Raw genomic sequence first — 11273 nt, 5'->3', positions numbered from 1 at the left:
GGGAGGGGTTTGGGGTCAGACATTTTAAAGGTGAAAGGTCAGGATTTTTAGCCCTGTTTTCATTCATATTGGACCGACCGTGTGCGTTTCCTTCCCCATCTCACTCTATCTCTCTCTCTTCCTTCCTCTCCCAATCTATCTTTCTCTCTCTCCCACTCTTTTTCTCTACCACTCTCTCCCCCTCTCTCTCTTTCTCTCCCATTCTCTCTCTCTCTTTCTCCCTCTCCCACTGTCCCCCTCTCTCTTCCTCTCCCACTCTCTCTCCCTCCCTCTCTCCCCCTCTCTCTCTCCCTCCCTCTCTCCCCCTCTCTCTCTCCCCCTCTCTCTCCCCCTCTCTCTCTCCCTCCCTCTCTCCCCCTCTCTCTCTTCCTCTCCCCCTCTCCGTCCCCCTCCCTCCCTCCTAACACTAAGACCTGGCGTCGGTCTTGGTCTTGACGATGGTGATGACGCTGGTGGCGGCCACCTTCCCGGGTATGAGGGGCCCGATGACGGAGGCGATGGGGCCCCGGCCGGGGGCCACGGCGGGGCCGCGGGCCACAGTCCGGGCGAAGCTCTGCAGGGCCTCGTACTTGGAGCGCAGCGCGTCCAGCTCCACCCGCATGCTGGCGTTCTCGTCGGCGAGCTTCTCCACCTCGCGCTGGAGCTCGGCCTTCTGCTTCTCCAGCTCCTCCTTCTGCGTGACGCGCTTGACCCGGCAGCTGGCGGCGTAGCCGCGGTTCTTCAGCGTGCGGCGCCGCTGCTTCAGCTGCAGGATCTCCTCCTTGGTCAGCCCGCGCAGGTGCTGGTTCAGCTCCCGCACCGACATGCTCACCAGCTCATCGTCCGTCAGGCTGGTCCCATTCTCTCCCGGCTCCCGCTTAACCTGCACCACGACATCCACCCTGTTACTGCACCTTTACCACTTTACACCTCATCCACATCCACCCTGTTACTGCACCTTTACCACTGTATACCTCATCCACCCTGTTACTGCACCTTTACCACTTTACACCTCATCCACATCCACCCTGTTACTGCACCTTGACCACTTTACACCTCATCCACATCCACCCTGTTACTGCACCTTTACCACTTTACACCTCATCCACCCTGTTACTGCACCTTTACCACTTTACACCTCATCCACATCCACCCTGTTACTGCACCTTTACCACTTTACACCTCATCCACCCTGTTACTGCACCTTTACCACTTTACACCTCATCCACATCCACCCTGTTACTGCACCTTTACCACTTTACACATCATCCACACCCACCCTGTTACTGCACCTTTACCACTTTACACCTCATTCACATCCACCCTGTTACTGCACCTTTACCACTTTACACCTCATCCACCCTGTTACTGCACCTTTACCACTTTACACCTCATCCACCCTGTTACTGCACCTTTACCACTTTACACCTCATCCACATCCACCCTGTTACTGCACCTTTACCACTTTACACCTCATCCACATCCACCCTGTTACTGTACCTTTACCACTTTACACCTCATCCACCCTGTTACTGCACCTTTACCACTTTACACCTCATTCACATCCACCCTGTTACTGCACCTTTACCACTTTACACCTAATCCACATCCACCCTGTTACTGCACCTTTACCACTTTACACCTCATCCACCCTGTTGCTGCACCTTTACCACTTTACACCTCATTCACATCCACCCTGTTACTGCACCTTTACCACGTTACACCTCATCCACCCTGTTACTGCACCTTTACCACTTTACACCTCATCCACATCCACCCTGTTACTGCACCTTTACCACTTTACACCTCATCCACATCCACCCTGTTACTGCACCTTTACCACTTTACACCTCATCCACCCTGTTACTGCACCTTTACCACTTTACACCTCATCCACATCCACCCTGTTACTGCACCTTTCCCACTTTACACCTCATCCACATCCACCCTGTTACTGCACCTTTCCCACTTTACACCTCATCCACATCCACCCTGTTACTGCACCTTTCCCACTTTACACCTCATCCACATCCACTCTGTTACTGCACCTTTACCACTTTACACCTCATCCACCCTGTTACTGCACCTCTACCACTTTACACCTCATCCACATCCACCCTGTTACTGCACCTTTACCACTTTACACCTCATTCACATCCCCCCTGTTACTGCACCTTTACCACTTTACACCTCATCCATATCCACCCTGTTACTCCACATTTACCACTTCACACCTCATTCACATCCACCCTGTTACTGCACCTTTACCACGTTACACCTCATCCACCCTGTTACTGCACCTTTACCACTTTACACCTCATTCACATCCACCCTGTTACTGCACCTTTACCACTTTACACCTAATCCACATCCACCCTGTTACTGCACCTTTACCACGTTACACCTCATCCACATCCACCCTGTTACTGCACCTTTCCCACTTTACACCTCATCCACCCTGTTACTGCACCTTTACCACTTTACACCTCATCCACATCCACCCTGTTACTGCACCTTTCCCACTTTACACCTCATCCATCCTGTTACTGCACCTTTCCCACTTTACACCTCATCCACATCCACCCTGTTACTGCACCTTTACACTTTACACCTCATTCACATCCACCCTGTTACTGCACCTTTCCCACTTTACACCTCATCCACATCCACCCTGTTACTGCACCTTTCCCACTTTACACCTCATTCACATCCACCCTGTTACTGCACCTTTACCACTTTACACCTCATCCACATCCACCCTGTTACTGCACCTTTACCACTTTACACCTCATCCACATCCACTCTGTTACTGCACCTTTACCACTTTACACCTCACCCACCCTGTTACTGCACCTCTACCACTTTACACCTCATCCACATCCACCCTGTTACTGCACCTTTACCACTTTACACCTCATTCACATCCACCCTGTTACTGCACCTTTACCACTTTACACCTCATCCATATCCACCCTGTTACTGCACATTTACCACTTCACACCTCATTCACATCCACCCTGTTACTGCACCTTTACCACGTTACACCTCATCCACCCTGTTACTGCACCTTCACCACTTTACACCTCATTCACATCCACCCTGTTACTGCACCTTTACCACTTTACACCTAATCCACATCCACCCTGTTACTGCACCTTTACCACGTTACACCTCATCCACCCTGTTACTGCACCTTTACCACTTTACACCTCATCCACATCCACCCTGTTACTGCACCTTTACCACTTTACACCTCATCCACATCCACCCTGTTACTGCACCTTTACCACTTTACACCTCATTCACATCCACCCTGTTACTGCACCTTTACCACTTTACACCTAATCCACATCCACCCTGTTACTGCACCTTTACCACTTTACACCTCATCCACATCCACCCTGTTACTGCACCTTTACCACTTTACACCTCATCCACCCTGTTGCTGCACCTTTACCACTTTACACCTCATCCACCCTGTTACTGCACCTTTTACACTTTACACCTCATCCACATCCACCCTGTTACTGCACATTTACCACTTTACACCTCATTCACATCCACCCTGTTACTGCACCTTTACCACTTTACACCTCATCCACTCCACATCCACCCTGTTACTGCACATTTACCACTTTACACCTCATTCACATCCACCCTGTTACTGCACCTTTACCACGTTACACCTCATCCACCCTGTTACTGCACATTTACCACTTTACACCTCATCCACATCCACCCTGTTACTGCACCTTTACCACTTTACACCTCATTCAAATCCACCCTGTTACTGCACCTTTCCCACTTTACACCTCATCCATCCTGTTACTGCACCTTTCCCACTTTACACCTCATCCACATCCACCCTGTTACTGCACCTTTACACTTTACACCTCATTCACATCCACCCTGTTACTGCACCTTTCCCACTTTACACCTCATCCACATCCACCCTGTTACTGCACCTTTCCCACTTTACACCTCATTCACATCCACCCTGTTACTGCACCTTTACCACTTTACACCTCATCCACATCCACCCTGTTACTGCACCTTTACCACTTTACACCTCATCCACATCCACTCTGTTACTGCACCTTTACCACTTTACACCTCACCCACCCTGTTACTGCACCTCTACCACTTTACACCTCATCCACATCCACCCTGTTACTGCACCTTTACCACTTTACACCTCATTCACATCCACCCTGTTACTGCACCTTTACCACTTTACACCTCATCCATATCCACCCTGTTACTGCACATTTACCACTTCACACCTCATTCACATCCACCCTGTTACTGCACCTTTACCACGTTACACCTCATCCACCCTGTTACTGCACCTTCACCACTTTACACCTCATTCACATCCACCCTGTTACTGCACCTTTACCACTTTACACCTAATCCACATCCACCCTGTTACTGCACCTTTACCACGTTACACCTCATCCACCCTGTTACTGCACCTTTACCACTTTACACCTCATCCACATCCACCCTGTTACTGCACCTTTACCACTTTACACCTCATCCACATCCACCCTGTTACTGCACCTTTACCACTTTACACCTCATTCACATCCACCCTGTTACTGCACCTTTACCACTTTACACCTAATCCACATCCACCCTGTTACTGCACCTTTACCACTTTACACCTCATCCACATCCACCCTGTTACTGCACCTTTACCACTTTACACCTCATCCACCCTGTTGCTGCACCTTTACCACTTTACACCTCATCCACCCTGTTACTGCACCTTTTACACTTTACACCTCATCCACATCCACCCTGTTACTGCACATTTACCACTTTACACCTCATTCACATCCACCCTGTTACTGCACCTTTACCACTTTACACCTCATCCACTCCACATCCACCCTGTTACTGCACATTTACCACTTTACACCTCATTCACATCCACCCTGTTACTGCACCTTTACCACGTTACACCTCATCCACCCTGTTACTGCACATTTACCACTTTACACCTCATCCACATCCACCCTGTTACTGCACCTTTACCACTTTACACCTCATTCAAATCCACCCTGTTACTGCACCTTTACCACTTTACACCTCATCCACATCCACCCTGTTACTGCACCTTTCCCACTTTACACCTCATCCACATCCACCCTGTTACTGCACCTTTCCCACTTTACACCTCATTCACATCCACCCTGTTACTGCACCTTTACCACTTTACACCTCATCCACATCCACCCTGTTACTGCACCTTTCCCACTTTACACCTCATCCACATCCACCCTGTTACTGCACCTTTACCACTTTACACCTCATCCACATCCACCCTGTTACTGCACCTTTCCCACTTTACACCTCATCCACCCTGTTACTGCACCTTTACCACTTTACACCTCATCCACATCCACCCTGTTACTGCACCTTTCCCACTTTACACCTCATCCATCCTGTTACTGCACCTTTCCCACTTTACACCTCATCCACATCCACCCTGTTACTGCACCTTTACCACTTTACACCTCATTCACATCCACCCTGTTACTGCACCTTTCCCACTTTACACCTCATCCACATCCACCCTGTTACTGCACCTTTCCCACTTTACACCTCATCCACATCCACTCTGTTACTGCACCTTTACCACTTTACACCTCATCCACCTTGTTACTGCACCTCTACCACTTTACACCTCATCCACATCCACCCTGTTACTGCACCTTTACCACTTTACACCTCATTCACATCCACCCTGTTACTGCACCTTTACCACTTTTCACCTCATCCATATCCACCCTGTTACTGCACCTCTACCACTTTACACCTCATCCACATCCACCCTGTTACTGCACCTTTCCCACTTTACACCTCATTCACATCCACCCTGTTACTGCACCTTTACCACTTTACACCTCATCCACATCCACCCTGTTACTGCACCTTTCCCACTTTACACCTCATCCACCCTGTTACTGCACCTTTACCACTTTACACCTCATCCACATCCACCCTGTTACTGCACCTTTCCCACTTTACACCTCATCCATCCTGTTACTGCACCTTTCCCACTTTACACCTCATCCACATCCACCCTGTTACTGCACCTTTACCACTTTACACCTCATCCACCCTTTTACTGCACCTCTACCACTTTACACCTCATCCACATCCACCCTGTTACTGCACCTTTACCACTTTACACCTCATTCACATCCACCCTGTTACTGCACCTTTACCACTTTTCACCTCATCCATATCCACCCTGTTACTGCACCTTTACCACTTTACACCTCATCCACATCCACCCTGTTACTGCACCTTTCCCACTTTACACCTCATCCACATCCACCCTGTTACTGCACCTTTACCACTTTACACCTCATCCACATCCACCCTGTTACTGCACCTTTCCCACTTTACACCTCATCCACATCCACCCTGTTACTGCACCTTTCCCACTTTACACCTCATCCACATCCACTCTGTTACTGCACCTTCACCACTTTACACCTCATCCACCCTGTTACTGCACCTCTACCACTTTACACCTCATCCACATCCACCCTGTTACTGCACCTTTCCCACTTTACATCTCATCCACATCCACCCTGTTACTGCACCTTTCCCACTTCATACATTCACCACTTTGAAACATTTCTTGTTTTACTGTACATTTACCACTTTACATTTACCACTCAACTCAACATTAACTACTTTACTCAACATTCATCACTTTAATCCTTCACCAAAAGAGGAAATGACTCTAAGATCTATGTATCAAAGGTCCTTCATTACAGGAATCAGTGAATTATTACTGACAACAACTGACATAATTCTAAAACTAGAATTCTCATCGATAATCATTTTAATGTCTGTGCCGCACACACAGAGGAGAACATCCAGTTCACAGTGAAATACAACTACTGTTGCCATGGTGATGAGCCAATGAATCCCCCAATAGGACACAGAGTGATGGGAGGGGCCAGATAATCACCCAATAGGACACAGAGTGATGGGAGGGGCCAGATAATCACCCAATAGGACACAGAGAGATGGGAGGGGCCAGATGATCACCCAATAGGACACAGAGAGATGGGAGGGGCCAGATAATCACCCAATAGGACACAGAGAGATGGGAGGGGCCAGATAATCATCCAATAGGACACAGATAGATGGGAGGGGCCAGATAATCACCCAATAGGACACAGAGAGATGGGAGGGGCCAGAGAATCACCCAATAGGACACAGAGAGATGGGAGGGGCCAGTAGCTCACCTTCAGGGCTTTACTTCCCTTGTTTGTGGTCGTCATGCCAACCCTTACCCCCCGTGAACCAGCAGGCCTGTGTGTGGAGAGGGTGAGAGGGAGGGAGAGAAAGAGGGGGAGAGGGGAGAGAGTGGGAGGGGGTAGGAAGAGAGAGCGACATCTCAAGACAATGCAAACAGTTTAAGACACTGTAAAAAATAATCTTACCATAACACAACACAGCAGACTCTTTCACTGCAGGGAGAAGCAGCGATTATGGAGCTGTAGACTGGAGGTTAATCAAAGCAACAAAATCAGCCAACGTCACACAAGCCCCGGGACAGGACTGACCCTCACCGAGACAGTTAAGAACTAACCCCACTGTTAAAAACGCTAAATTAACAATCCACCCATCACCAATCATTCACCCACTCTCTATGGACTGGGCTGTGTCTCTAAACATAAAAACCTTAATCCGTTAAGAGTGAGCTTAAAAACATAAAAACCTCCATCTTCCTGTTTCCTGCTGGTTTCTGGGTGGTACACTGGTGGTGTTCTGCCAGGTCTGTGAAAACAAACACATCTAGCCATGATTTCCTCTGCCGAGGACTGAGTGCAGAAACACAGGCCACATACAGGAGGTGTGTGTGTGTGTGTGTTCGTGTGTACGGCATACACGCTCATCTGTCTGTGCATTAGTGCGCGTGTGTGTGTGGAAAACCAGCAAGATCTGATGGGCCCCCGCCCGAAACACTGTCCACTCAACACTAAGACTGGCAGGTGCAGCAGGGCTAGCTCGGCTAGTTCACGAGTGAAAACGTGGTGGAGAGCAGGAGAGCAAAGGCTTGTAGAGCAGGTCGCCGCGGCAGTGCCTCCTGATGACACAACCTTGGTCGCCGTCTCCATAGCGACACAAACGCGTTCCCCATTGGCTAGGGGCGAGGGGCTCCACCTCTGACTCAACGCTGTAACACTCAACGCTGTGGATGCCATCACACTGAGGCCCAGGGCTGCACAGGGGTTCCCCAAGTGTCCTTTTCAGGACCTTTCGAATTCCACAGAAGATCTGTCCCAGCCCGCTTCCCTCCCAGAAACCCCCACAAAAGCGAATCTGGCTGAACCAAGGACATATTCTTCAGCCAGAACTATTCTATCTGAAATACATATTCATAAAATGTAAGAAAGAAAATTGCAAAGAATGCACTGAATCCCCCTCCTTCAGCCCTACCCCACCCAGTCACTCACACACGCTCCCTGTCTCTCTCTCACATACATACACACCCTCCCTGTCTCTCTCACACACACACACACACACACATGCTCCCTGTCTCTCTCTCTCTCACACACACACACACACACACACGCTCCCTGTCTCTCTTTCACACACACACACACACACACACACACACACACACACATGCTCCCTGTCTCTCTCTCTCTCTCTCTCTCTCTCTCTCTCTCACACACACACACACACACACAGGGACAGGGAGGGAGAGAGGGAGGGACAAGGGTATGACTGGGGGGGATCGGGGTCCAGGGGGGTGGGGGACGTCTTTTGCAGGCGCACGCTGAATTTTTATGAATCGCCTGGAAGAATGCTGACACCCATACAACACACAGCAGCAGCACACCCACAGGACAACTAACTGCTGAGCACAGAGAGAGAGGAAGACGGGGGGAGAAAGGGGGAGAGAGAGGGAGAGAGAGAAGGGAGAAAGAGTGGGGGATAGTGGGGGAAAGAGAGAGGAGAGAAAGAGAGGGCGCAGAAGATGAGGCGAGGTGTTGAAAGTGCATCCTCAACACATTAGGAGGAGAAGAGTAACTTGGCTAAGGGGGGGGGGGGGTCAGGAGACAAGCAGAGAAAAGCCATAATCTGACCACAACCAAGTTTCCAATTAAATAAAAGTTGTAAAAGCTGAACCGACACAAAAGTGTGGAAAAAAATAAAAATAGAAAAAGCACAGAGTCATCACCCTGCCTGGCTGCCCGGCCGGCCGGCGGGAGCGGGAGCGGGGGTCCCCATGCTGGCCGTTAGCGATCTGCCACTCTGGAGCTCCGCCAGGCCACGGTCGCTTGCTGGGTTTTTTGGAAGAGGTGTTTTAAGGAAGATTTTCCAGCTGCATACTGCATACATCGTCCTGCTGACTACTAATCATCAGTATTTATCAACATGAAAGAGAGACCCTGACCCCCCTCCCCTCAAAGATACAGGCAAGAATCCTGTGAGAGTGTGTGTGTGTGTGTGTGTGTGTGAGAGTGTGTGTGTGTGTGTGAGTGAGTGAGTGTGTGTGTGTGTGTGTGAGTGTGTGTGTGAGTGTGTGTGTGTGTGTGTGAGTGTGTGTGTGTGTGAGTGTGAGGAACAGGACACTGCGGATCCAAACAGTGTCCCGTCCGTCTGCGCTCTGAAAGCCCCTCCCCGCGGCACGAGGCTACAGACGCCCGTAGCGATGCCCCCCCCACCCCACATCCCCCACCCCCCTTAAACGGATTCCGCTGATGTAACGCGTGCCCCCCCCCGCCGCGCGGGACTAAATGATTAAAACAAGTGGCGCACGCCACACGCCGCTTAACTGTGAATTAAAAATCTGCCGCTAATGACAGTCGGGGAACAGATACGACGGAGACGGAATCCGTTTATAAACAGATAACAACTCTCAGGTGGGGGGAGATGGCAGTTATCCAGAGCACCCAATAAGACTGGAGGGGGGGGGGGGGGGGGGGGGGGGGGGTGATTTCTGGCAGCAAGAAAACAAGATCGGCGGTATTAGAAGCGGGGGAAAAAAACATTTTCCCGTTTCAGGTCCTGATGACGAATCTCCGAACACCAGCAGAAAAAAGTGCTCCGTCAGGGCCTCCTGCTCAGGTTCTCTCCACACTTTTTTCTCCTTTTTTTGAACGACACAGCAAGGTTTTTCCTGCAGCAAACCTTGCAGGTTAATTTGGTCTCTTTTCCCCGGGAGATAGCGCAGGGAACGTGGACGAGTTCACTAAATCTTTGAGACCCCCCCCCCCCCTCCCTCCCTCCCTCCCTCCCTCCCTCCCCCACCCCAGACCATCTTAGGTCAGCATAAAACAGCGGTAAATACATTTCTAGTCGCACACAATTTCACTGCTCAAGCACAATAAGTGAGCAGGGGGAGAGGGGGATGAAACTCGACTTCCTTTTTGCCCGGACGGCAGAAGATGAGTCCACTTCCTTCGCGCTGTTCCAAATAACGCTGCATATCATTTAAAAGGTGCCATTGAAATGTGCTATGCTAATTTGGGTCTTCGGTACTAGGTGTCATAACGCACACAGGTGCAGGCCAGCCTCCTCTCTGCATGGCGTTTCCATGTGTCGCATGTTCTCCCCCGTGCCGGTGTGGGTTTACTCCGGGAACTCTCGTTCCCTCCAACACTCAAAGACATTCATTACATTACATTACATTACATTACATTTTGGCAGACGCTCTTATCCAGAGCGACGTACAGTTGATTAGACAAAGCAGGAGACAATTCTCCCCGGAGCAATGCAGGGTTAAGGGCCTTGCTCAAGGACCCAACAGCTGTGCGGATATTATTGTGGCTACACTGGGGATCGAACCAGCGACCTTGTGGGTCCCAGTCACTGTGGCAGCTCCAAAGTAACTAGGATGGGCCAATTGCAGAGGAGAAACTACCCCGTCTGGTTCAATAAAGTATATATCTTATCTTAAGGCTCTGTTCCAGTGTGTGGATGGACCCCATGGTCTGGTATCTGTTAAGGCTCTGTTCCAGTGTGTGGATGGGCCCCATGGTCTGGTATCTGTTAAGGCACTGTTCCAGTGTGTGGATGGGCCCCATGGTCTGGTATCTGTTAAGGCTCTGTTCCAGTGTGTGGATAGACCCAATGGTCTTATCATCAGTTTGAGGGAGGGGTTATCAGTTTGGGGGAGGGGTCATCCTCAGTTTAAGGGAGGGGTTATTGGGTTTAGAGTTATTGGCTGTGGAGTTATTGGGTTTAGAGTTATTGGGTATTATTGGGTGTGGAGTTTTTGGGTGTGGAGTTTTTGGGGTCAGAGTTATTGG

General features: G+C 50.0%; 1 protein-coding gene across 3 annotated transcripts in view; it reads right to left on the bottom strand.

The window, feature by feature from the left end:
• Positions 1–406: 406 nt before the first annotated feature.
• The window catches only part of mafgb (v-maf avian musculoaponeurotic fibrosarcoma oncogene homolog Gb), a 22857-nt gene continuing 11990 nt past the window's right edge, over positions 407–11273 (bottom strand). For 2 of the 3 annotated variants that reach the window (XM_061232727.1, XM_061232728.1), the window contains exons 2-3: positions 7254–7320; positions 407–862 (exon numbers count right to left, since the gene is read on the bottom strand). In XM_061232727.1, coding sequence (XP_061088711.1) covers positions 407–862; positions 7254–7289 — 492 coding nt within the window. In that variant the 5' untranslated portion in view covers positions 7290–7320. Of the gene's footprint in view, positions 863–7253; positions 7321–7729; positions 8128–11273 lie in introns of those variants that run through there. The other variant, XM_061232726.1, reaches the window with a different exon arrangement.

Source organism: Conger conger, chromosome 2 (genome assembly GCF_963514075.1).
Source record: "Conger conger chromosome 2, fConCon1.1, whole genome shotgun sequence".
NCBI classification, from domain to species: Eukaryota; Metazoa; Chordata; class Actinopteri; order Anguilliformes; family Congridae; genus Conger; species Conger conger.
This window is presented reverse-complemented; position numbering and strand designations above follow the sequence as displayed.